At 39.0% G+C, this 22652-nt stretch overlaps 1 protein-coding gene across 1 annotated transcript; it reads left to right on the top strand.

The window, feature by feature from the left end:
• The first annotated feature begins 3603 nt into the window (after positions 1–3603).
• Positions 3604–21523, top strand: LOC118778802 (delta-type opioid receptor-like). Its single transcript, XM_036530531.1, has 4 exons — positions 3604–3926; positions 19022–19381; positions 19449–19456; positions 20805–21523. The coding sequence occupies exons 1-4, from the start codon at positions 3676–3678 to the stop codon at positions 21329–21331; spliced, it is 1146 nt and encodes a 381-aa protein (XP_036386424.1). The 5' UTR covers positions 3604–3675; the 3' UTR covers positions 21332–21523.
• Positions 21524–22652: the final 1129 nt, after the last annotated feature.

Below are 22652 nucleotides of genomic sequence, written 5' to 3'. Positions count from 1 at the left end.
TTTTTACATGTTTGATATTTAGGTAGTTAGAAAAATATGTGTACTATATATTTGCTGAGACTATATTTGAAAGAGCAGTTTGGTCTGAATGGCCTTTAATAGAATATTAATACAGTCCCAACTTAAGCTGTGTTGTTATATTCATAATCTACATCAGGTATGTAGTTCATAATACAAACCATGTTATTTGATATGGACATGGATTTCTAATAGCTGCAAAACAGTTTAAAAGTTATCTAGGGTGATAATATACATGCAAAAGTAAATCGGAGGAAAGTGCTTGATGTAATTTTCCAAGGATCTGTTTAGTTATTTGTAGTCATTCTGTTTTGTGCTTGATGTGTCCAAATACCATATGACATACCAAATACCAAATGTGTCCATTTACCCAGGGTTAATTTTAAAATACTGTACTTCCTGACTTTTTTTTTTTGTTAAATCAGTTTGAAGCTCCAGTTAGACACACATGCTGAATGACAATGGTGAAGTAAGCCTTCTGTGATTTGTTGTTAATAAGTGGGTCTTTTTGAGGCTAGCTGAGGAGCTATATTCAAAACTTCTTATATTCACTCAAGAAGCGCTGGTTAAAGAATCAGGGGAGAAGATCCATTATGTTGCTATGTTTTAGACAGTATTGTTAACATTGTGCAAATGTAAAAAGTACACTGTGGAAACACTGCGGTTTAGCTGTGTTGTAAAGTAATGGAGCAAGTGTATTTTAATCTTTTTTTAACTTAAAAAAATCATAAACCTTGCCTAAGGACACACACAGCTTATTTTGGAACAATATTTTTACCATCAGCTCATACTCAAATACATACAACTATCCCTTCCTCCACTAATACTGCAACATGGTGGATGATTACTGGTGTCATGGTGATATAACCAGCCTTTCCACCGTTACTGCCACAGGCAGAAAAGAGGTAAAAAAGAGAAGCTCATTGCCATGGCAACAAGAGTTACATCAGGATGCAGAGAATAAGAATTGACATCCATGAAATTCCACCTTAGCATTCTCTATGTTGGGGAGCTTTGGGACCTTGAGGTCACTCTACAGATCCACTTGCAGAGAGATAAAACATATTTGTACAAATATCTTGTGTTTGTATAAGAAAATAATTCTCAGATACTAAGCATTCATTAACCATCCTTGTATTGACCGCTGACTTTGGGTTGAGATTCGTTTTTCAAATACTCACTTTTTTCCAAAATTGACTCCTTTTCTTTGAAAGCATGGTGATGTTGATTCAGCCACCCAATAATTATCCATTTTTTGCCACCACATGGCACACATGCTTTGTTCTCCCTGGCCACATTCAGGTGTAGTCGGACCGTTTCATGTGGGCAATGAACTATTCAGGATGGGAGTTTGCATTTCTGTTGAATTTCTCTCAGTACACTGGACCCATTCAGTTTTTGAAGGTGATTGGGGCCTGCTTGTTCTTAGCATTGACCTGCACTCTGGACTGATTTGAGCCCGGATGCATCCAACTTGGGACTGCCCATAAGCTGAAGAAAATATTCAGTTGAAATGGAATACTGTTACTTATCTTTACCCATATACAGACCTTGGAACTGTTGCTAGGGTGTGCATATCACCATAGCAACTCCCAGCTCTCAAGATAATATTGCACTTGTTTGCTGTAATTGAAGATTTGAATTGCATTCAGAACTGACAACACTTTATACTTTTCTGACTGCATAGTCTTTTTATCTCTCACAGCATTGTTTAGTTTTTGATCTTGTTCTCTTTTTTTCTTGACACAGGTAAAAATGACGTTCAAATGTCAAATCACCTGTTTTTTAGATTTCTTTTTTCACAATATGGTAGTGTTGTTGTAAATGCTGATTTATAGTAATACTTACACTTGTAGTTACTTTCTGTATAGTCACAGTAATCAACTGCACCTCTTTTTGTGCACAATACCTAAATACTTACCTGCTGTGGAACCTGAGGTAATTCGGGGCATTTGATTGTAAGCCCTCCCCAAAAGAAGATTATGTTCAATTGTGAAAGAAAACCCAATTTTGCCAGTAATTACTTCTGATTTTCCTGAGTAAATGACATGGTTTTCTTTTGCAGGTGATATTCACACTTGTTTCCTCATTACAAGTATCAATGGGCATGGTCCAAAACTACAGGACTTTCAGGAAATGTATAGTACATTGTCCTTTTTGTCCGCAACAAGCAAACCAATAGATGAGGCAAACTAGCAGAGAAGCAGAAAGAACAATTTTTGGGACGTTGTTCTGGTAGTCTTAGCTGTGAAATAAAAATTTGAATTCTGCAGATACACCTATTAAGCTGTAAATGAACTGGGAGATTAGGTAAGGTGAGACAAGGGGAGGCATTACCACCAAAAAAGCCAAAGTAGACCAATGTACATAATTTTCATTTTTGCCATAATCTACAGTTTATTCAAGGTGTGAGGTATAAATCATATAATGCTCTCCCACAGCATGTTGTGAGCCTCTAGGTATACACAACACAAAAATGGGACCTCCATCTTAGTATAATTCTGCAGTCAGGGGTGAGGTCTAGCCACAGTGAGAAGCATAAACTCAAACTTGGTGTCTATATCAACAATGTTCTCTGTTGCTGAGGTATGGCACCATGTCTCATTACACCATTTAGTTACATGTTACAAGTCTCAATATGTAGTTACGTCTTTGTACTCTCTATAAAGACTCAAATTTTTCGGTTTCATTGCTATTATTACTGAGACATGTAATTGATTGATTTGGAAAATAAGAACCGCAACTATGAGCATGTCAAATATCAAATTATTAATTGTGACTTCCACATGTCATTTACACATAGTAATGAAGGGAGATACAGGGTAGGCATTGTAACCTCGGTGAAACACGCTGATCCGACACTCTATAGAGTTGTCCCCTTCACTGTCTTTGCTGTGTCCTGTGTAAAATATTTGAATGCTCTGTAACCATGGCTGATTTAAGTTCCACGCAGTTTATGCAAGTGTCGCAGCATCGGATAAAAACGTAAAATTTGTTGTATCTAACTTTGTCAGGGTTGTCTTGTCTAATGTGCGTAGAATTTACAAAGCACACCTGAAGTAATCCTGCGCTACAGTCCGTATTAGCATTTTGGGATTGCCCCAGTTCTACCTCCTAGCCCAGTCTGAGTAGGCTGTCAGCACTTTAAGCCCGCTGTCTTCAAAGTGATACAAAGAAATCTACATTAGGGCGTTACTCGGCGTCCCCTTCTCGGAGTTTGACGTTTTTGAACCCAAAGTGTGATTAAATGTAAGGTATGGCATATTTTCGTTTGTATTGAACAGCCAAGGCACAACCGTGATATTTTTTGACGATTTCGGTTTTTTTTTAATCCAATGATGATCTATTCAAGCTATTGATTCAACTTTTCGTCAGTCTCGGATCATGTGATTTATAAGTGACGTCATTTAGCTGGATAAAACGCTAAACGCGACTTGAAAGTGATCAGCTTCAACTGAATGTTTCACACAGGCTCAGTTGTCAGTCCTTTAAGTGCAGATTCACAATTCACAGAATGATCGAAGACTTCGATGTGCAAGACATAAGGCGAGATCTCATGTGAAGAATCAGCGTAGTGCAGGTTTAGCTGAAAGGTCTGAAAATCAGGGTGACAGCAACAGTCAGCTGGCACCGGCAGAACGTTATTTTTACTACACAATGGAAAGCGACAACAAAACGACCGAATATTTGTATCCGACTGCTAACGCTGGAATGCTGAACGGTAGTGTTTTCTGTCGAAACTTAAGCAACGATATATCTCTGTTGGACGCAAACGGATCCAAATGGGACAGGCCAGGTGGAATGGGTTCGACTCCTGTGATCATCGCAATTATCATCACGGCGCTTTATTCCATCGTGTGTGTGGTTGGGCTGATTGGCAATGTGCTCGTCATGTACGTTATTATCAGGTAAGGCACTGGGAAATTAATGTTATTCTTCCACATCAAGTTTTAGTGCCCACCGATGGTAGTCATTTCCAACCAAAAATAATTACAGTAACACCTGCAATTTCTTCTTAGTAATAATACTGGATGCTATCAATATTATTGCACACCTGTTGCAAGAACCAATGAGATCCCATTGTTTCCTTCGTTGTTGGCTGTAGTACTGACCATTTTGGTGACCGTTTGCCACGGAAGACAGGACTATAATATTTTTGTCACATGCGTGTGGCACAGTGAATCGGAGGGTTCGTTGTCCTAAGGAACCAAGCTCTGCAAGAAATGATATATATGCGCAACAGCGACAGAGAGCTGCTAAGTCGGCAGAGTACAGCTGTAAAAAACAAACGTGATAAAGATGGCGCATTGTGCTTCCTTTTGACTGTCATACATCGTGAATGTACAAGTGCAAGAGTAATGTTTGAAGCTCAAACATGCATGTGTACTATATGTTCTTTATTTCAACTATTTCCAAACTACGATGTCATTTTAATTTTAAAGTCGATGTAGCCTATATAGCTCTTGTACTCTCGACTAGAATGAAACAGACATTAATGTCAATTTTTGTTCATGATAAAAAATAATTTAAATGACATGAAACCCACGATTTACTGTTCAATTCAAATGAAACAATTATGGAGTACAGTACGAGTCATCATGGGAGAATATGAGGATCCTATGTCAAACTTGCGCCGCACTTTTTGAAAATGTACTGCTTTCTATGAATTGAGCGTTGCAATACCATTGAGTTTCATCTGCCAGAATACGATTTAATGCATACACTGGAAGAAAGAGTTAGTCTGTTAAAATTGGCCATGTAAAAGAAATATGCAGGCGAGTCTGTTGCAGTTATTATTCCAGACTATCAATGACGAGTGTATGCTGAATTCACAATGACAGGAGAAAAATAGTCATTTATTGTGGATGGGAAGTAAGGGAGGGAAAATGACAACTGATATTTGAGTCTATGTGAGTGTATATTTCTGTGTTTTACCTGTGCATATTTCTGTGTTTTACACTGAAAGTTGGCTTTTTCAATTCAATTCAATTCAATTCATTTTTATTTGTATAGCGCTTTTTACAACACAAGTTGTCACAAAGCAGCTTTACATTGTTCCCAGGCCTGAGACCCCCTGAGAGCAAGCCTAAGGCAACAGTGGCAAGGAAAAACTCCCTATCAGGAAGAAACCTTGAGCAGAACCGGGCTCAGAGGGGGGGCCCATCTGCTTCTGGCCGGCACTGGGCAGATAGAGTTAGAGACAAGTTATGCAATGTACTGTAAGACATTTACGATTGACAGACAATAGTAGTTAACAGCAGAGTGATTATAAGAATGTCTCCCAGGATGTCCGGTTCTTGAAACGCAGTTGGCTTTGACAGGCAGGGCAGCGAGGTAGCAGGACTGGAAAACGGGATGAGACGCTTGGGTTACAGCTCCGGACAGGAGCCCGGAGCAGGGATAGGAAGCAAACAGAAAACAGTGGTTAGTGGATGATAAGAATGGCAGGGATGTAGAACAGAGAGGCAGGAGAGGAGGGGCAGAGAAAAAAGGTGTACAACAAGGAAAAACCCCGGCAGGCTAACATTATGGCAGCATACCTAGGGGACGGGAGGCAAGAAACCGGCATAGTCATGAGGGCAACCCTAAGATAGTCAACACCAGATCACGGCACAGGGTCCATGAAAGCAATGACCACTTAGTCCACCAGAGACTCTATGATCCACGCCAGCACCAGGCCATGTCTCTCAGATGAAGGATTTACTATATAGGTATGTTTTGAGCCTAGACTTAAAGGTGGAGAGAGAGTCTGTTCCCCGAATCTCGGAGGGTAAGCTTTTCCACAGGAGAGGGGCTTGATAGGAAAAGGCTCTACCGCCTACAGTAGTTTTGCCCACTCTTTTTGAAAGGTATTTCAATTTTTTGGTTTTAGTTCTTTAACTGACATCCATGTTCTACCATACTGCAATTGATTGAAACATCTGCAACTTCTCCAGAGATTTGAAACACCATTGATTTAGCCTACATGCATTCCAATTGCCTACATATGTCACCGTTCACACACCTATTGCATTTTAATTAGAACATTCAGAGGGTCATTACTGCAAATAAGATTTTGATTGTACAGAATTATAATAATTGTTCCTCACACATGTAATAGTTCACAGTGATACCTGAATTCCAGAATTTCTTTGTTGTGTAGCAAAGACCTAAAACAGAAAACCATGGAGGGAGCCGACAGATCTGTCTCTTGAACTTGCACAGCCTTTGCCATTTCCAGTGTAAGTGCAAGAGCTATACAATCTCAATTTAATTCCCTGCCACTATACTAATAAATCATTTTCCACTCATACAGTTTAGGCTGTGAATGCAGGTCTGGATGTGCAAATCCAAAAAGTCCAAATTATAGTTGTAACACATCTTAATAATCATTTCCATTTGTTCCTTATTCCACTGTAGATGTTGATTTTGTGTTTCAGTATTACAGTATGTTCATGTCTGGTATGTTCCTATGAATCTGTTTTGCTATGACTAGGGCACTCCCCACCCAGAGTTTAGAAAACTACATGTGTGATCACATATGCAGGTCGGTCTGGTATGACAGTCGTGATTGCTCTGAAACACAATTTGCTAGGAAGACAAGACGGTATTGGAGGTAGAACAAAATGCATTACCACCATGCTTGCCCAGTTTTCTAGGGGAGGTACTATATTGATTGCAGACTCTTCCATTTTACTGACTGCTCTCTGTAGTTTTGTTTGGGTACAGCAATTACAGGGCCCACATGCTGTGCCTAGGGATGTTTGTAATCTGTCATTGAGTGGACACCATAAACCACTCATCCTGGCTTCTTTAACTGTAGATAATCACAGAGCATAATGTTTGGGTGGCGTTATTATTTAAAACTGTAAGTGCAAGCAGAGGTGCCTCGACTTGTGATAGTGAATGAGACAAAAGGAGCTACATACTTTCTTGATTGTGCAGGTGTTATATTGGCTTTCTACAGAGGTTTCATTTATTTTTACTGAAGCCTCATTTTAATGTCCTTTGTGATTAAAAAACAAGTGTTTCACAAAGCTATGGGAATGTTAGAGATGGAAGAATGTTCTTGTTTAATAGCTATATACAGATTATTGATCACAAATAAAAATCTCAGTGGAATGCATGCTCTGACAGGCAACAAAATAACTTGCATGCAAATTCAGTGTTATGTTTGTCCATTGTTAATATATGACATCAAAATTCACATTTGTGAAGGCTGTATCTTTTATAGTTATTAAATAGAAATGTATTGCAGTCTTATTTAAGGCTATGAGTTAAACAGTTAGTGCTGGGCAGTATGACCAAAAATTTGTATCACGGTATTTTTTTAAGATTCTGGCGGTTTCACGGTATATCACGTTTATATAGGTTTGTGGCTTATTCTACTGTCAGGAGTACATAGAATATAAAAACATTTTAATTTCATCATGTATATAATGAAGGCTTTGATTACTATAGGGTTTGCACGGCCCCACAAAATGGTACAATGTATGACGGAATCAGTATGCATGAAACAGTCGCAGAATGTAAACAATTTTTATTGTGCAAACTGCAACGTAGTAAAGACAGAACTTAAAAAAACCAGATATGCCAACAACTCAGTGGCGGTTCTAGCTTGTATGGTGCCCTGGGCAACACCCCCCCCCCCCGCAAAAAAAAAAAAAAAACGCTAGTGAACCAGGTCTCAGGAAGTGACATAACCGCTCGGATACCCCACTACCTTACATACAGAGGCGGATCTACAGGTGGGCCTGGGCGGGCTCAGATTAACAGCTGGCCCACCCATTCAGATTCATGAAAATAAATATTTTTTTACAATATATTTTTTTAAAAGTTTATTTTTCAGTAACTACCTTGAATGTGAATTGTTTTGTCTTGGGAATCATTAGAATTATGTATTAACAATAATAATATTCAGAACTTCTCTTACGTTTGTTGACTGACGTTAGACTACATTACGTTATGTTAACCTTAACTCGCACCAATAGTTCTGTCTGAGTTTTGCATAGCAGCTGCTTGGCAGTTGTTAAATGCAACTATGGCTAAACAACTATCATGCCTGAGAACATCAATGTTAACTGGACGCTTGAACAACCTGTCTTTTGAAAGAGAACTAACAGACACTTTGGATTACGATGACATTATCAACCTCTTCGATTCAAAACCCAGACGACTCTGCCTTGTGTAGAACCGGTAAGGTAGGCCAATACGGTTTCCTTTTTTAGTCTGGGATGGGCATGGTTATGATTGCAGCAACGCTTCCGCTAGGAAATTTTCTTGCTGGTCCGGTCAAATTTTACCGGACAAATTTGAAACTTACCGGTCACGTTTCAGTAACAGTTTATGTTACAAATGCAAATATAATGTACACCAAGGTTGACGAAAGAATGACAACGACCTCAAATCAGTTTGACTATTTAATGAACAAGAATGATTAAACACGACGAACATAACTATTGAGCAAAACCTCAACATTAGCCGGTAAAATATAGGCTATTAGGAAACATCTGTAACCTGTAACATCTGTCGCCTGTTTTTTTTTTTAAGGCTAGCCCTACATGGCATCAAGTGTAGCCTATAGGTTACCAGGTAACATTTTATTTTCTCCTTTTTTTCACTGCGGCAAAGTCCTCTGCTGCCGAGTTGAAATCCAACGTGTCCAATGTGTCTTTGCACTGTTTGCAGCTTGTAGTGCGCATAAGCCACGTCACTCTCTCCTCCTCCAGACGACTTCGCAGCGCCTTCTTAATTCGATTCTGCAGAGAGAAGCACCTCTCTGCTGTTACGCTTGACACGGGCAAAACACAGGCAATTTTAGCCAGTGGAGCCCAAATGTTAGGGATAACCTTCGTTATAGCTACGTTTTGTATTAGCATTATTACCGGACATTTTGACCGGCATTTTTTTTAATTTATGTTTTTTTTTTTAAATATAATTTTTACCAGGCAAAAACCGGTAATTACCGGCTAACGGAAACCCTGGATTGCAGCCTTTGTGGGCGAGGGAGTTCTGAATTGTGACATACCTTATTGGTTATTTAATATGTGGTTGTATTCCTGTCAGTGCACTAACGAGGGTTATGCAACATTTATTATCGCGAGCCCTGTTATGTTCCATGGCTAGCTAGCCATTCATCTGGCTGCCTCATAGGTAGGCCTATTGTGATCTCTCTTAGTAGGTGACGTATTTTGGTGACACCTTTTACCAACTAAACAGTTGTATAAGCAGATGTATAATAAACCTAACTTTATTAAGCACTTTATTATGCCGTCTTGTAACTCTGTCTCTCTGGCTAATTCTAGGGATAAGACACCCCAAAAGACTCAATATATCACAAAAGATACAAAATATCAGCATAATATAGATGTCTTTTAAGTTAGCCAACAGCATTGGAAATTCCCCTTACTGAGCTCAGGGTCTAGTCAATACAATCACAGAAAACCTGATGTCACCTCAATGAAAGTTAACCAAATCAATAATGTGCTAGTTAGGTTATAATCGTTTTGCTGCAGGCTACACACATTATCATGAAACCTTGTGAAATTATACCCAATGTTATCACTGCTGATGGAGCCGCGATATTTAAAAATGGCGTCACACCACTCAGGAAGCAGAGAAAAGTTTAGCAGCACACAGCTAGCATGCTACCCCACGGTGAGGAACTTAGCTAGGTGACAATCGATACCATTTGGCCCTCTGTTTGAGTCCCAGTACTTTCACAAAAGGATTTGCTGCATTTCTGTATAAAGGTGATTCTTTATTTTTAACTTACAAGTTTTTATATGGGTGTAATCTATTTCCATTGAAGTCATAGTTCTTTTTGGATTTGCTGGAGGCTAAAATATTTGAATACTGTAACCTCATCTATATACAAAATATTTGTCACAATTCCTATCTGAGCATGTCTTTTATGACTCATGTCAGAAGGTGTTTAACCATTCTTTTATTTAATTTTTTTTTAAACAATTCTGAGGAGGCGTAACTCTTATCACACAGCATAATCAGGACATAATTTTATTCTGTGTGGCACCTTAATTTTGTAAAAATGTACATTTTTTAGTTTCAGTAATGTAATGACTTTCCCATACTTTTAAATTTTTTTTCAGCAAAATTGTATGCCATGGCAACTGTGTAGAATTGTAGAATTACCCTTGATATTTTCATTATTAAAATAATGTTTATTTAACTCTCATTGTAATTTTTTTGTTTGAAAAGGTCCTTCGTCACAGTGTCGATAAAACATGAATAAAAATCATGACTTTTGCAAGTTTCAAAGCGCAAGAGCTCAAAGTTCACAATGCTGATCTCTCTGGCACCTGATATTAGTTGGATGCACAAACATGTGTAGTCCTGAATATACCTACACAACAGGCATGTCCAGGCTGTATACTGCATCATATATCTGCTGTCATTCTTAAGCCAACCTGCAGTATTTATCCATTTGTTTTCTTTCTTGATATATGAAAAGAAGCTTAAACAAAGGTAAACTCTCACAGAACAATGAGTACATGAGTCCATGTTAGATAACTGCTTATCAACGCTTCAATTAGCAGATGGGCTTTGATGTCTGAGAAAAGGATTGGCCATATCTTGGCAGGCATTTTAGATCTACCATGAGAAAAAAATGCTGCATCATGACTCAAATGACATGCTGTTGAAGGCTAAACTTTTTCTATGAATACAATTCCTGAAATACTTAAAAATTAGCTGTATCTATTTTTGTGCTAAGGAATAAGGTGGAGTAAGAAAGAAGTAGCCTTTCGGCATACAACAGTCTCATGTCCTTGTCAGTACATTTTTAAGTGTCTAAGTTTGGAACATTATGAAAACAAAAACTGAAAACCTGTGACAAATTAAATAAACCATTGGATGAAGGCATAAAATGCTCACTAGAAATGGACTGGTGTATCCTAGCAACAAGCTGACGCTAAGGTTTTTCAGTATTCCCTGAAATAATACCAGTTGTACTTGTAGATATTATGGTTATAGCATTTCATAGCACAGAACGATTTGACACAAGAGCAGAGATGTTAAGTAGGAAAGTCTGGGCCACTTATGATAGAAGCAATTCCCTAATGGCGCTGATCTGAGCCCTAGCTAGCATAGTTCTAGGATGTGCTTTGTTAATAATGACTTGGCTTTGTTTAGGTGTCAAGGTGTAAAATGTATCATCATTTAGTATGCACAGGGAGGACCTGAAGCTAGTTGAACTCCTGTTATATTAGACATTATGAGACATTCAAGAGATATGTCTTCATTTTATGCAAGTATTTTTTTATGGAAACAGTTACAGAAGAGTCCCCAGAGCTGTTGTTACAAGAATGTTTATCTTTGCCCTTTGATTGAATAGAATGGTTGCTCCTAGATGTGTTGTTGTGATTAAGGGAATTTAACCTTTAATCATAAGATTTATTTTAGGAATTAATTCTATGCTTAATGATAACAAACTCCATTATCTGTTTAAATGAAAATGGAATAGCCCTGTATTAAAAAGTGTTACATGCATTACATTTAAATAAAAAAAAATTGTTAAAAAACAATAAATGTAAAAGTGGCACTAGGTAGGGTGCACACTAGGGTTGCCCCCTAATAGTCGACTAAACGTTAGTCAATGAGAAGAGTCTTAGTCGACCAAGTTTTCATTGGTCGGTTAGTCGCGGAAAAGAAAAACCTCAACCTCCATTCGGGAGCTGCGCCTTGTCGTTAAAAAGTTATCAGACTATGTCGGGCAGGAAATCATCCAAAGTGTGGGATCATTTCCAGCCTGTAAAGGACAACCCCAAGAAGGTGACATGCAAACTCTGCATGCAAAGATTCGCCTATTATTTGTCTACCTCAAACATGACTTATCATATGAAACATGTAGGGGAGGGCCGGTACGAAATTAACACGTGACAAAAGTAACACGGCGATTTTCTCTGAGCCCATAAAAGTCTGATATGCCTGACTGTATCAGCATGTACAGCATGCAACACTTACTAGAACCCCGAAAAATCGGGTGTATACATCATACTTTCGCGAAGTTATACTCGAGAAGCTGTTTTCGATCACAGAAAGTAAATTCACTCAAGCGGTAAGCGACAAGCTGTTGTTTCATGGGTCATAGTCATGATCATTTGACAGATTAATTAGTACTTTAACACATCCTGAAGTTTGCCATGTCAGAGTTTTTCAGTTTTTCAAGCAAACAGGTTTAACTGTCAGGAGTCATTGTCGGGACTATTATAACAGTTGTTTCTTTCGTCCCTCTACAGTAACAACGATACTTATTAGGCTATATTATTTTACCGAAGTCGTTCCACGTTTGTACAAAATAGCACCTGGTATTGACAGAACACACGTGAGTGGTTGATCACAACGAAAATTAGTTTCTGTCTGTAACGTTATCTTTTTTCATTAGCGTTAACTTCTCATTGTTTTCGGTTGCAATTTGCTGTATTTTTAATGTTGGTGTAATGTAAAGTAGCCTAATGTTTTTTCCAATCTAGTGTTCTAATCGCACCAGTTTTGGCATACGTGCTAAATGGCTAATCACACCGGTGTGACCGCACGCGCGAAAGGGTTATTCCATTATGCTAAATAATATACACATACACATGGATACACAATATGATGCACACTCACACACATAAATAGATACACATTTGAACACTCAGGAGAAAGTAACTCAACCCAGAACTTATATTTTCCTATAAAGTGACAAAATGAGAAGCAATGGTTACCATTTTAAAGTCTGGTAAGGCAACAAACAAATCATTGTCAGAACAGAGACATTCAAAATGCAAATATGGGGGAAAGAAAATACTGCAACTACTGTATTGCTCCTTCAGTTTCACATTTTTGTACCAGGTCTCAATAAGAGACTTCAAAATCTAAGCATTAAGCCAGTGAGCCAGTTCATCCTGCACTGTGGCCCACAGTTATGCCCTGTGTTCTCTGATGGTTTTGGACTTTGCTTTTGAAAAGAAAATTCACTTGATTCCGCATTGTTTTTGATTGATAATTTGCCCAGTTTCATTCTGCTTCATTACTTATTTTTGATATTTTATAGGGTTCATATCCACTGTTTTCTTGTGACTACTATTCATTTTGGACAGTTTACTCACTCCAAAGGCCAATTTCTCTTCTTTTGAGTGAAGAATCTTCTAGAGAACCATTACCATTTCTTAGAAAATTCAAATGCTTTTGTTGCAAAGAACCTTGAAATACAGGTCATAATTAAGGTCACGTAGGCTGCTGCTAATGTCTTCACACAAATTCTCAGATTAGTTTTGTTATCAATTCCTATTAAATGCATGGCAAAATATTGGTCAAATATATTGTTTTTCCACTTGAATTAATGCTAATAAAAAGAAGCTAAGCATGTAAAGGTATGATAACTATCCCAATGTGAACTATTCCAAGTTTTGAACTTGAGGATTCATACTGGCACCACCTCAAAACAATCACCTCGTCCTGTGATGTTGACCACTGATCCTCAGCTTTCTCCTTTAAGGATATATAAGCAGCAGACACACAAAGGTACAGTTTCTGTTAAGCTGTGCGGCTATTTTGAACAAACCCTCATGTACTGGCAACAGCTTAGTAAATTCCTCATATTCCTTTCCTGGACCACTGTATATTTTTGGGTTGGCACTCATGCATTTTGTCATTGTAGTATTAATCATCCTCAGCTGCCATCCTTTTGCCACAATGTGTTACTGATTGTTTATTTTTCTTTGGCTGTTGGCAGTCTTTCATGGTTCATGAAACCTAAACATTGAACGGGAGTATGCAGAACTTTCAAGCATGCCACAAATACACTTACACCACACTACACAATCTAGGTTGCTGAGGTTTCACTGTGCACAAATGACATGTAAACAAGAATTGTTTTGGAAAAATGGAGACTGATATTATTCATGTAGAATTCCTCAAATGAGCAAAGGGAATTAAGAATGAGAAAAATCAATGCTGTTACGATCACCACATAGCAACATTGCTTCCACAAAATAAATTCAACAGTGTTCATGCCAAAAGACAATTTAACAGGGATCAGAGCTAAAATATGATTTTGTGTGTGTTGAACAGAGACAACTTGTGTAAAAGTTATTTCAAAGTTTTGAAGCCATCAAGGAGAATATGGCGCAGACTGATGGTGACACGCTACGAGCCTCTCTCTCGCTGTTCTTAGTTTTAACTCTACTTATTAGTTTGTTAATGCAGCCTACGTCCTCCTTAATCACCTATGACCGCCAGACACTGCTGGACATTAGACAAAATGCTCCAGATTTGTCCATATTTCCAGCAATGCCAGCGGACATTGTCAAACCGGAGGTACCCTGGCGCACCGGCTACAGGTGTCGATACAGGCGGAAGCGAGGAAGACGTGGTGGGCTGCTGGTGAGATTTCGGCGCCGTCCTACTCAGCCTCCCATCCCAAGCATTTTGCTAGCCAATATGCAGTCTATTGGCAACAAGATGGATGCGCTTCGCTGTTGAGTCAGTGCCCAGCGAGATTTAAGGAACTGCTGTGTGTTCTGTTTTTCTGAAACATGGCTAACATCGGATTACCCGGACAGCACCATACAACTAGAGGGTTTCTCCATACATTGCTTAGACTGGGCAAAGGACGCGACAAGTTAAAGGGCGGTGGAGTGTGCTTTCTGGTGAACAACTCGTGGTGCACCGACACAGACGTGATCTCCCACTCTTGTTCACCGTTCCTCGAACACCTCACCGTCAAGTGCCGGCCATTTTACTCAATGAGAGAATTCCCCTCAGTGTTGTTGACCGCGGTCTGCATCCCACCTCAAGCCAACGCTAAGGTAGCCTTGGAGGAGCTCCATGACACTATTAGCAGGTGCGAGAGGCAGTACCCGCAGGCCATTTCCATCGTAGCAGGAGACTTTAATCATTGCCACCTCAAAACAGTGCTACCGAAATATTACCAACACGTCAGCTGCTTTACCAGAGGCAGCAAGACTCTCGATCACTGTTATTCCACCATAAAGGGAGCATACAGGTCTGTCCCACGGCCTCACTTTGCGAAATCAGATCACTCTTCCGTGCTCTTGCTACCTGTTTACAAGCAGGAGGCAAGGAGGGAGAAGCCCACCGTGAGGACTGTACAGGGCTGCTGAAGGTGAGCTCAAATTGCAGGGTTGCTTTGAATCTACTGACTGAGCAGTTTTTAAAGATTCCTTGAGCCTGCATGAGTACGCTGAAGTGGTTTCTGACTACGTTAAATTCTGTTTGGACACTTGTATTTCGACTCGTACATTCCGCTCCTATCCTAATCAAAAACCGTGGATAAACAGCGATGTCCGTAGGAGACTAAAAGAAAGGTCTGTTGCTTTTAAATCAGGGGATGATGAACGCTACAAGACAGCCAGATACGAGCTCAGAAAGGCCATTAAGTCAGCTAAAAAACTTCATCGGGATTAACTTGAACGACACTGCCGCGAGGGTGATTCGAGGCAATTATGGCAAGGCCTGCAAGCTGTCACAAGCTACAAAACCAAGCCAAGTGAGGTCTCAATTACCTCCGCTTCATTCCCAGATGAACTAAATACTTTCTATGCCCGTTACGAGCGCGCTGTTGAGTCACCTGAGCAGGGAAAATCTGTAACTGTGGACACACACTTGCAAAGCGGGCCAGTACATCAGGTGACAGAGACTGATATGCGCAAGGTTTCTAAATCTGTTAAAGCAGGGAAGGCTGCTGGCCCAGATGGCATTACACCTTGGGTCTTAAGGTCCTGCTACAGCCAACTTGCTTCTGTTTTCACAGACATTCTGAACCTGTCGCTTTCCCTCTGTGTGGTTCCTACATGTTTTAAGAAATCTATAATAGTACCAGTGCCTAAGAAATCACCTGCTACCCACTTGAATGATTTTAGACCCGTAGCTTTAACTACGGTGAAAGTACTTATAAACAACAGTATATCTGCTACTATCGATCCATTACAATTTGCATATAGATCTAACAGAGCTGTGGATGATGCTGTATCACTGGCTTTACATACTGTGTTACATTTGGAGGGTAAAAACGCATATGTCAGGATGCTATTTGTTGATTATAGCAGTGCTTTCAACACAATTATTCCATCTATCCTTGTAACTAAGCTGATAGACCTTGGCCTCTGCAATTACATCTGCAGGTGATTACAGGACTTCCTGACAGGCCGACTGCAGATAGTTAGGGTTGGAAACAGATATTCATCCACTCTAGTTCTGAACACCGGTGCTCCACAAGGCTGCTGTCTCAGTCCTTTACTGTACAGTCTGTACACTATGACATATGACTGTGTGGCTAAATATCCTACTAACAGCATTGTGAAATTCGCAGACGATACAACAGTGATAGGACTTATTACTGACAGCAATGAGATGGCTTACAGGGATGAAGTGAGAAACCTAATCATGTGTCACAATCTGTCCCTTAATGTGAAAAAAACTAGAGCTCATTATTGACTTCAGGAGAAGTAAATCAGTACACACACCTGTTCCCAAAAATAACACTCCTGTGGAAATTGTTAATAGCTTTAAGTTCTTAGGCATTCAGATTTCTGACTCTCTGTCCTGGTCTCTTCACATCAGCTGTGTCATCAAGAAAGCACACCAGGGACTATTTTCTGAAGTGTCTCAAAAAATATGGCTTGTCTACAAAAACCTATTTATTGGTATTTATTGTTATTTATTGATATTGGGCTGAGAGAGCACCAGGCCACATTTTATTTCATTGCTTACGGTACTCTGTACTTGTATGCACATGACAAATAAACTAAACTTGAACCTGAAGTTTTGAAGGGTCTACTGTTATATACCATTATATAACCTTCATATACTGTTATACCATTACCCTTACCATTATATGGAATTTTCCCGTGAATTTACTTTCTGTCAGTGTTGTAAATTGAAATAGCATTGAATTGACAATGAAAAGCTACAGACAGTTTTCAAAACTAAAAAGCCATCTTTTCTTTTTCACCCACCTTCTTCACAAATTCCTACTTCTAATGGAAATATTTTTGGATTAGTGTCATGCATATCTATTTGTCCTGTGTGCACAATCCTAAAATAACATTTTTTTCTCTGGAAAAGATCATCTTCCACACAGAGAAGTCGTATTTTAATTATATAATAAATGACATTGCAAGTTTTTTAGAATTATACATACAGTGGCTTTTACTTTTGTTGAAATTAAATTGCCATGAGATTTTAGCATATTGCTTTATTTTAGAAATATTTTTTTAATGTTTCACACACCATGAGAGGTTGCCAGGCTGTAATTATAGATATAAGTGTTCTGTTTATATTTGATGGATGGTTATATGTTATATGTTATAAATTAACAATAATTGATGTTTAGAAATAAGAACAATTGCAATCTACCTGAAATGTTCTACCTGAAATTTGTACCTGAAATGTTTACCATTATGTTTCTTTCATCAGTACAGATTTTCACTAGACTTATGTGTTTTTTATTTTAAAAAAATGAAGCAGTTGGTAAGAAAAATAATGTTTGTAATGTGTACATGATGTCAGCTTGTGTCCTTGTGATGGTGTAATGACAAATCCTCTTGCAGAGATAAATTGAACAGGAACAGCCTGCCCACTAAGGCATGCCATTATTGTATAGAAATTGTCCAGAGCATGAACATACTGTCTTCTCTGTACTCAGGTGGGATTCTTCCAACAGAGTCTTGGCAAAACCTGCTTCAGCAATTGCATTTTTTCCACATAGATTTTTTAAGGGCCTGCTTATACTGTTAGAAAATGCTCAATAAGCATGATGCAATCTTTTCCTTAAGTATGGCCTATTTTTGAGTAATGCATAATGAACAAACACTAAGCAGGTGGTTAATAAGCAGGAAGATTTCCTTTGGACTGTCAGTGGCAGGAAATAATGAAAATATTTCACTTTAAGCATCAATCTTAGAACCTGACTTCACATCAAAACAACGAATCTAAAAACGCTGTACAAGATATTTGAAAATCTCATATAGCTAGGAGCCAATAATGTGAGCTGTCTTGGCAGGCTAGCCTACTAGGTAATAAATGATAATATCAATAATATCTTATGTTTAAAAATTAACTTGCAAACTAATTCACAGAGGTTCTGTTCCATTCTCTGCTTCATTCAGTTATAGCCTGGTAGCTATTGATTGTCCAACATTAACTGTAAGACATCCATTATTCACTTTATGACTGTGCACAAAGGAACAGTACAGTAAGGCCTGTCTGTAATATTGTGGAGACCAGGCCTTTTTCGGTCATTCAGCAAGCCACCCCCTTGAGTACTACTACTTGCACTCCATGTGTGTTTATGCATGCATGCATTTGGAAGGGAAAAAGCCCAATGATAAGCCCAAGATACTTGTGAATGTGGTGTAGATTGCTTTATGTTGCAGGATGACAGGATCACATTCACAGTGAAACAGAGGGAAATAAATATGAACCAAAATGCATCAAAAAATGAGATACTTGTCTTTTTTATTTTCATCCTTCTGCTAAAGCATACAATGCCACAATATTTTACATTTTTCTCATTTTGCAGTTTAATTTTACATTTCATTTTTTATTTTTACAGTTTTCAAAATGGATTAGGAACCAAAAAATGAATCGCATGTGAAAATGCAATCATTGGGTTTATATCTAATTTATAACTGAAAAGAACACAAAGAAGTGGACCTTGAGAATTTTCAAGACTAATCCCTGGGTGTATTTAACAAGATATACAAAGACAGATAGATGTTTGTTAAAGCATATACCTCTTTCATCAGCTTTGCTGATCGACATAACCAAACACTAGTATTGTGAAGCTGAAGATTCACAATACTAACAGTATGAGTAATCATTTTTTAATTTTTTACTTTTTTTTTCCAGTATTTTCATATTTGTATTACCCAAAAGATACTATATTGTCAGTAACCTTGAAACACTCACTAGCTGCAGACTAGATGAACTAAAATGACTGCATTCTACTCCTCCGTCCACATCTTTCTCGGACTTGTAAACGACTTTATTGCCATTGCAGGTATACCAAAATGAAGACAGCAACCAACATTTACATCTTCAACCTGGCCCTAGCTGATGCCCTGGCCACCAGCACGCTGCCTTTCCAGAGCGTCAACTACCTGATGGGCACCTGGCCCTTTGGAGATGTGCTCTGCAAGATGGTGATGTCCATCGACTACTACAACATGTTCACCAGCATCTTCACGCTCACTACCATGAGCGTGGACCGCTACATCGCTGTCTGTCACCCCATCAAAGCCCTGGACTTCCGCACGCCCCGCAATGCCAAAATCATCAACGTGTGCAACTGGATCCTGTCCTCCGCCATTGCACTCCCCGTCATGATAATGGCCACCACAGCCATAGACGACAACGGCAAGTACAGCCACGCTTTCACTTTCCAGGGTCTCCTGGGTGCCTTTCCAGTGCTCCTGGTGCTTGTAAAGTAGCTTCAGTCTTATAAGCCTTATGATCCAAGTGGCCAAGTGAACAGCATGCTGCCCCAGGAGTTGCAATGCATTGGTCCACTGTATGCAGGATGTTAGGTTCAGGCTACAGAGAAAACTGTGAGCCCATACTTTGTACCCACAGCAATATCACTGTGACTTTCACCTTGCATCAGTATGAAAGCAAAGAACAGGTCTAGTCAAAACTTTCAATTGAATTGACATGTAAATGTTTCCTGTAACACACAAATTACTTTACATTACATTATTGGCATTTAGCAGACACTCTTATCCAGAGTGACTTACATCGGTTAGTTTTTTACCCATGTTACCTATTTTTACAGCTGGATATTTACTGAGGCAGTTGTGGGTTAAGTACCTTGCCCAAAGGTACAGCAGCAGTGCCCCAACAGGGAATCGAGCCGGCAACCTTTCGGTTATGAGTCCTCCTCTTTATCCACTATACTACACTGCCACCCAGATTATTATGCCAGATAGTGATATGGTGTCTTAAATTTATTGTAAATCATAAAGTTGCCTTACAATCATACTCCTTTCTGTGTGTGAAAAATGTGTTGCACACTTAACATTGTGTTTTGCAGACTAAGAACACATGACTTATTCAATTGAATTGACTGCACACTTAACATTGTGTTTTGCAGACTAAGAATACATAACTTATTTTTTTGATGCATTTATATTAATTGCTGATAGGTGCATCTACATATCAAACTAAACCGGAAGAGACTATTTGTTACTTTCTATGTTTTTTTCCTTTATGCAACCCTGTTTCAGAATGGGCAATATATATTGAGCACGACAATCTCAGCACTCGAGCAGGAGCACAGAGGCAAGACCAATGCAGTCCTGCAATACGTTCACATGTGGCCAGTCGCTATTATTTGCACTCTAAGTCACACAGCGCTCTGCAGTGGAGTGGGTGCTACCTACTCCTATCCCATTGTCAGCCAGTGATACAGCTGGTTTCAAACTTCAGCCATAAGGGCTCAGCCTGCCCTCAAAGTGAATGTATTGCCAACTGCATTGGCTTTTCATTAAATGGAGAAGAGTAAATCAATTCCAGATTTATGTTGCACAAGAGCAGAAAGACAATGTTTAATTTATTGTAACCTTATTGCATGTTGGAAGCGAATAGAATTGTTGGAATGTTAAATATTGAAATGTTGACAGTCAGCATGTTGCAAAAGCAGGCATCTCAAGGCAGTGTAAGAGGAAAATAATATCATATATCCAAGAGGATTCTTGCCTGAAAGGTAATTGATTTTCTTGCATGTCTTGTTCTGCTTCCCTGGTTATATTCGCCTACCACCCCGTTCCTTCCTCCCACAGCTTCAGGCATGGTTGACTGTACACTCCTCTTCCCCCACCCCTCCTGGTACTGGGAGAACTTGCTGAAGATCTGTGTCTTCATCTTCGCCTTCATCATGCCCGTCCTCATCATCACCGTGTGCTACGGACTGATGATTCTACGCCTTAAGAGCGTGCGCATGCTGTCTGGCTCTAAGGAGAAGGACCGCAACCTGCGACGCATCACCCGCATGGTGCTGGTGGTGGTGGCTGTCTTCATTGTCTGCTGGACACCCATCCACATCTTTGTCATCATCAAGGCCCTGGTCACTGTCCCCGGATCACTGCTCCAGTCAGTCACCTGGCATTTCTGCATCGCCCTGGGCTACACCAACAGCTGCCTCAACCCTGTTCTCTACGCCTTCCTGGATGAGAACTTCAAGCGCTGCTTCCGAGAGTTCTGCTTTACCACAGCCTCAAGCCTCGACCTCCAGAGCTCCACGCGCACCCGAAATCTACTCCGGGACCGCAACTCCAGTGGCCTCACAGTGGATCGGAGCAACCACCAGGTATGACTAGCACGGGATATGTCCTCTTTGGACTCCTGCTGCCGGCCTATCAGTGACATGAGCTCCGAAGTCACCCAAGTCACCACGGGGGTCTGACAGACAGCTATCTGACTGTAGCACATTGATGCAATTGAAAAGCTATTCTGTCTGCAGTGACTTGGTCTCCGAGAACAACCTGGTTTTGACAGCAGCCTCACTGACCCAGAAAACGTAGATAATATAAACAGTCCTTGAGACTTTGAGCCAGATTGCTGTGTAAGACACTGAACATTTGGTGCCACCATGTTACTAGGCAATAGTAGCAGCACCTTTTCTGAGACATTGTCATAGAACGAGCCTGTTTTATGTAAGCACTTGTAGATTTTGCCAAATGATGTTCTTGTGTCAGTATTGATAAAAAAATTCTTGAAAATTATTGTCTGATTTAAAATTCACAAACTGCTCTCTCACTAGTCCTCCTTTGCAGAAATCTCTCTAGTACTCTGTCTCCAGTCTCCTGTATCTATTCTGATATGCTGGCCTTCATAGTCACTATTTTAATGTATCTTTGAAAGCTTTAAATGCTGTAATGCTCATTTTTTATACGAAAGTATCTATTTCATTATGTCTTTATTTACAGAAAAGGTCAACTTTGACATTTTGCATTTGTAATGTATGACACTGGATAATGCAATGAACTTGTTGAAGGGATATAATAATAATGGTTAGTATGTTATCACATGAATGAATAAGGTGAATAATTAACAACTCACCATAATCTGTCTTTATGTTGTCTCGTTCATTTCAAGCGTCACATGCACAGACACACATTACAACAATTTTTTATATAATTCATTATATAATAATTTTTTAATTAATATGTTAGGCCTGTTGTGAAAATAAAATGGCACACAACAATTTAGTTTGTCATTCGACCTCATCGTAATTCCACTTCATTCACAATAAGTTACAAACACTTTTATATTGGACAGGGATCTCAATAGACCTTTTGAGACCTTTGTATGATTTCCTTTATATTGCTTTAAATATGCATTGTGTCCTATTTTAAGACTTTTTTCTTTTAACACCTGGAAATAGTTATGGAGTTTATTTTTATGTCATTTTCATTTCATTACAAGGAAGCTTTAATTCTTACATTTGGCATTTGGTAGTGAAACATGTTTCCAAATTAATATTGGTTGTTTCTATATTAATATTTGCTGTTTATTGGAATGCTGAGTATGAGTTCTTATATATATATATATATATATATATATATATATATATATATATATATATATATGTATATATACATATATATATATATATATATATATATATATATATA

This window comes from Megalops cyprinoides, chromosome 1 (assembly GCF_013368585.1).
Source record: "Megalops cyprinoides isolate fMegCyp1 chromosome 1, fMegCyp1.pri, whole genome shotgun sequence".
NCBI classification, from domain to species: domain Eukaryota; kingdom Metazoa; phylum Chordata; class Actinopteri; order Elopiformes; family Megalopidae; genus Megalops; species Megalops cyprinoides.
The sequence above is the reverse complement of the archived record's forward strand: the minus strand, read 5'-3'. Positions and strand labels throughout refer to the sequence as shown.

Bases quoted from the DNA above. Each gene is read 5' to 3' on its own strand.
- LOC118778802 (XM_036530531.1), top strand. From the start codon at position 3,676: ATGGAAAGCGACAACAAAACGACCGAATATTTGTATCCGACTGCTAAC. The intron at 3,927-19,021 runs GTAAGGCACTGG...TTGCCATTGCAG, and splicing joins GTCATGTACGTTATTATCAG to GTATACCAAAATGAAGACAG.